Source organism: Atta cephalotes (genome assembly GCF_000143395.1).
Source record: "Atta cephalotes unplaced genomic scaffold scaffold00097, whole genome shotgun sequence".
In the NCBI taxonomy this organism is placed as follows: Eukaryota; Metazoa; Arthropoda; class Insecta; order Hymenoptera; family Formicidae; genus Atta; species Atta cephalotes.
Genome location: NW_012130161.1, coordinates 271,979 through 277,091, shown reverse-complemented (window position 1 = coordinate 277,091; position 5,113 = coordinate 271,979). Strand labels below are relative to the sequence as shown.

The 5,113-nt window shown below is 33.9% G+C and overlaps 1 protein-coding gene across 1 annotated transcript in view; it reads left to right on the top strand.

Moving 5' to 3' along the window:
- Positions 1-201: 201 nt before the first annotated feature.
- LOC105624946 (tectonin beta-propeller repeat-containing protein) overlaps positions 202-5,113 on the top strand; it is an 8,084-nt gene continuing 3,172 nt past the window's right edge. Inside the window, exons 1-15 of the mRNA XM_012206289.1 lie at positions 202-426; positions 520-702; positions 1,444-1,596; positions 1,758-1,850; positions 1,939-2,119; positions 2,282-2,505; positions 2,617-2,820; positions 3,046-3,224; positions 3,305-3,440; positions 3,587-3,813; positions 3,961-4,095; positions 4,169-4,325; positions 4,412-4,574; positions 4,637-4,740; positions 4,846-4,988. Of these exons, the coding sequence (XP_012061679.1) occupies positions 202-426; positions 520-702; positions 1,444-1,596; positions 1,758-1,850; positions 1,939-2,119; positions 2,282-2,505; positions 2,617-2,820; positions 3,046-3,224; positions 3,305-3,440; positions 3,587-3,813; positions 3,961-4,095; positions 4,169-4,325; positions 4,412-4,574; positions 4,637-4,740; positions 4,846-4,988 (2,507 nt within the window). The remainder of the gene's footprint in view (positions 427-519; positions 703-1,443; positions 1,597-1,757; positions 1,851-1,938; positions 2,120-2,281; positions 2,506-2,616; positions 2,821-3,045; positions 3,225-3,304; positions 3,441-3,586; positions 3,814-3,960; positions 4,096-4,168; positions 4,326-4,411; positions 4,575-4,636; positions 4,741-4,845; positions 4,989-5,113) is intronic.

Genomic DNA, 5,113 nt, shown 5'->3' with positions numbered 1-5,113 from the left:
AGCATACTTGACAAGTGTCCTTGGCTATGTATGTGGCCAGCCCAATGAATGAATACAAAATCGCAAATACTAAACAGAGAAAATTAACGTTTGTCTGCGTGTGCGTTTTGCTAAGAGGACTAATCTACAGAAATGAACATCAAACAGCGACAAAATTTTTACAAATTTTTTGCAGGTGAATGTTAGAAGATTAGATTAAAAATGCCAAGTTCATATCTATATGCCATTAATAATGAAGGACGTGTGTTTGGATTATCGACATCGGGAAATATGTGGCGGGAATTTATGTATTTAGGCCTTGAATTTAAACAATTATCAGCTGTACCACATTTTATGTGGGCCATTGGCGGTGATCGTCAAGTATATGTTCATGTTCATGGCTTAGATATACCAATTAGAATCAAAGAAGAAACTTATGAGAATGAGGTATGTTTATCTAAAGTATACCATCATAAGTTAATAATTCAATAAGATAGCATATAAATCAACGACAATTAATAATAATAAACATCATGTTAGCGATGGTTGCCTTTGGAGGGTTTTTCTGGAAGACTACTTCCAACGGACAGATACAATTTTTCCAATCAAGATGGTACAGTTGATCGTAGTAGAGATAAAGTGAAATTGCCATCAATGGCATGGCAATGGGAAGGTGACTGGCAAATTGAAACAACATTAGATGGCCAGCCATTAGATCATGATGTAAATACAGTCCTTAATGCTTATAAAATCTATATTGCTTATGTGTTTCCTTTTCTGTTTTAATCTACGATTTTATACATTTAATATTGTTATGCCCGCGCCATGCCACTTTCGAGCGAAACAAGTGATCGGCGAAATGAATAAAATTTAAGAGCGCGTCATCGGGATTATCAGTTTCTAAGCTGTTCCGAGCTGTCAATTGGACTTCTGATTGATCTTGTGAATGAGCTGTCGCTTATATGTTCAGCTTATATGCTCCGAGACCGCTTCCGTGTCTGTACGCTGTTCATATTCTTTCGTTATTGTATGTTAATAAATAGTCTTGCTTTCTTTAAATGTATGTCCCTTTTATTCCTGTAGCTTGGGAGTGCGCGCACGGGTTTGCGATTACGAATTAGGTGAATTAACGGAACGGTCGCGCGAGTGCAACAATAAAATTGTATAAAACGAACCTGTACAGATAATAATTATCGTTTTTAAAAGAGAAGTAACTTTTGATTATTTAATTGTATAAATAAACTTTAAAAAGTAATTGCGGTACTGAAACATCTTTGTAGAAAAAGCTTAATATTTTCTACATTGTTTTTACATAGAATCTAGAGTTATATACTAAATATATTTTTTGCGCATTCCATAAGTGTTATATTTTTCATAAGATTTTGTTTATGTAGATTTGTTAACAGTTGTGCCCACGACCAAAGAAAATCTTATGATCACAGAGAATCTGATGTTTTAATATAGGGATGGACATACGCAATTGACTTTCCAGCTACATATACTACAAAAAAGCAGTGGAAGTCTTGTGTAAGAAGGCGTAAATGGGTTCGTTATCGGAGGTATAGCGCTATGAATTCATGGTGTGCTATTGCACCTCTACATAAAGATCCAACCAAGGTGATGAAATATTATAATATTTTTCCATTCATTTTTGACAATTTTGCATACACACACACACACACACACACACACACACACACACACACACACACACACACAATTACATTTTATTTATATACATATATATGTATATACACCAGTGCCATATATGTTTTTAGGAACCTTTTATTGATATAGCAGTGGGTGGAAATCAAATGCCTGGAAGTAGTTCGGGTAATTTAGTAGTCTGGGCAGTAACGGCTCATGGAAGGGTATAACTTTTTTTTATTACAGCTTTCCGAAAGATGTAAATATTTAATAAAAAAATTAGATTACTATTTGTATCAATTTGTCATTTAGATCATGTTCCGTGTTGGAACAAGTACAACCTGTCCTGAAGGACAAAGATGGAGTGCTATCAAATTGGCAAATGGTTACGAAGTATGTCAAATTAGTGTTGGAGCAACCGGTCTTGTTTGGGCTGTACTTATGGTAGGCAAAGCGTTAGTTCGTACAGGCGTGACAAGAGACAATCCAATGGGTAAATAAACAAGATAAAATTTAGTTACATTGGCTGCGTTCGGAAACGTTGTTCAGATGCCTTCACTGCCTTGGATTTATCATTTTGTCTTTGTTTAACATTAATGTCCGAACGCAGTCATTGAGATATTCTAATACTTTGATAAAATGGTACGAATTAAAGGTGAAAATTGGTCAGAAGTGGAACCACCGCAGAAAGACTTGAGATTGATACAAGTTAGTGTCGGTATTGATGCTGTATGGGCTATAACACATGATGGCGGAGTATGGTTTCGAAAGGGCATTCAAGGTGAAATAAGTGGCGTTTGTGAACAATTAGCCACTGGAACCGGTTGGGTTGAAATGTTAAGCAAAATGGCATTAATATCCGTTGCTCCAAATGATCAAGTAACGATGTTTAATCAATTCGCAACTTATGTCGTAAAGAAAATAGAAAATTATATATCGAATTGTATATTTACTTTTATTGCTAATTTTCTTTATTTTTCTATTATGAAGGTATGGGCCATTGGCTATGATGATCGATGTTTGTACTATCGTACTGGTATAACTCGCTCTGAATTGACAGGGAAACGATGGAAATTAATAAACGCACCGTTGCAATTGAGTAGAGCAAGTAGCAACGCCAGTTTGTCATCTAGCAACAGACACAGCACTTGCGGCACACCGCAACAGCAACGTCATCAAAGCTGGAGTTCCTTGGTAGGAATATTAACGCTATCCCATCATTTGATATCTAAATCACTCGATACTCGCGTAATAAAATAAAGTTTGATGAATTTATAATATTATTTTATGATATAATTATATGTATAATATAATGTAATGATACTTATATAATATATATAATATCACATGATGTACCTATATATGAGTATATTATGTGATAAATTCAGTTTCGAGCGGGTCTTTTGTCTTTATATATAGAATCGCCCTCATAGTACTGGTGAAGGTACAATGTTAATTAGAGAATGGGAAGAGCAATCACGTTCGGCACCAACACCCACGTCTTTAAAATTGTGGCAACGTACCGGCGATGGCATATCCGCAAAAAATACTCAACAAACATCTTTTCAAGATATATATCTAAATGAAGAGAAAAAGAAGTAAAAATTTACGTTTTATCTTTATAAAATGTAATAATAACTGGTACATAATAATAATAATATAAGTGTAATTGTTCCAGATCTACAAATTCTGTAGACACAAGTGACTTAAATGAAGCGAGTGTTGCTAATATAACTATATCTAATGAATCTTTAGCAAAAAGTGGAGAATCGATAATTGTCTCGGGAAAAGGAATGGGGGGCAGTACTGTCAAGGTTAAAATGTTTTTGAGATTTAAAAATACTGATTGATACACATAAGACAGACATATACATAAAAGAAAGAATCCTCTCTCTTTTCATATAAGATATAAGACGTAACAGAAAAAAATTCCTTTATGACAAATTATCTTTTCTAATAGATTAATCCTGCTGCTTGGAGTCCTGTTCATTCTGTCGGTTCCATGGTAGGTGTTGAAGCGCATCCAGAAACTGATGGAAGTGTATTTGATCCGGATTTGACTGGGGACTCTGGAGTGTATGGCGAAGATGAAAGCGCAGGAATAATATATTGGGCCGAATGTGATGTATCGTGGTATAAAGTAGAAGCTGGGGCATGCTTTGTCGATCCAACAAATCCACCCAAATGGTAAAATGTTGTCTTAGTTATGTATTATATAAGGTAATTAATATCGGAATTTTTTTTTAAATTTAAAATTATATCAAACTATATCTATAATTATATCAAAACTATAATTATATCAAACTATAAATTTACATAATGTTTTTTGGATAGGATTGCTGACAGCAATGGTGCAGCGCAAGGGGAAATTGGAGAACTGTGGAGAATAAATATTTTAGATGAATTAAAAGCGAGATTAAAGAAAATATCATTTGATTCGTTGATAGTGTATGAAAAAGTAGTTGAAAAGTAAGTAAAAGATATTGATAAGGTATATATTAGTTTTAAATGAAACATTTCTTACTTAATGATTTTTTTATAGATCATCTTGGGTGAAAAATGGCGACGGTAAATGTAAAATTAAAAACGGCAGTCTATACGAAGATTGCAAGATTGAACTGGAATGGATAAGTAGTGATATTGGATTATTAGATTCTGGAACTTTAATTATATTAAATTCAGATGGAGTAACAAGCATAGTACGTTGATTATTACAATCAAAATATTTCTAAATTTGTAATGCACGATCCTAAATGCTTTATAACGCAGTAGTAATAAATTACAGATACAATTTCCTGTTTCGGAAATTACATGTGTCGTTTGCTGCAGTGAACCAGGTAATCCAAGGATAGCAGTTCATACGCCTAAATTAAGTCGTTCAAAAGTCATTAGATTACAATTTGCGAGTGATACAGAAATGGAAGATTGGTTGGCGCATTTAACTTCTGGTAAGGACACACGTCAATACATATAGGAAGGGCAAGGTTATTCTTTTTATCTTTTATTATAGTATCTTGCCAGATGAATAATGTATACGGCAAACCTGGTCCGAATTCCATTTGGACCACAACTGCATTAGGTGATGTGTATGTATTCGATCCTGCAATTGCAGAGGTAAAGCACAAATACGGCTATATTATATATGTTAATCAAAAAGGATTCTATATATGTTATTTCAGTCTTATTATATATTTATATATTATTTATTTTATTGTTTAGGAATGTCAATTATCTGAAGACGGATACGTACAAGAAATGGATATTGCTGGTAAAGATTTACCATTTGAAAGCATATTACAAAATAGTTTTGGATACGGTAGTACTCTAAGAATTGCAGTATGCGTTCATGATGACGCTGATAGGTAAATTAAATTTATTAAACAATTAATCTAACAGCTGTATACCTCTTGTTCAATTTTAGAGCGAGTGAGTGAGTGAGTGAGGAGAGAGAGAGAGAGAGAGAGAGAGAGAGAGAGAGAGAGAGAGC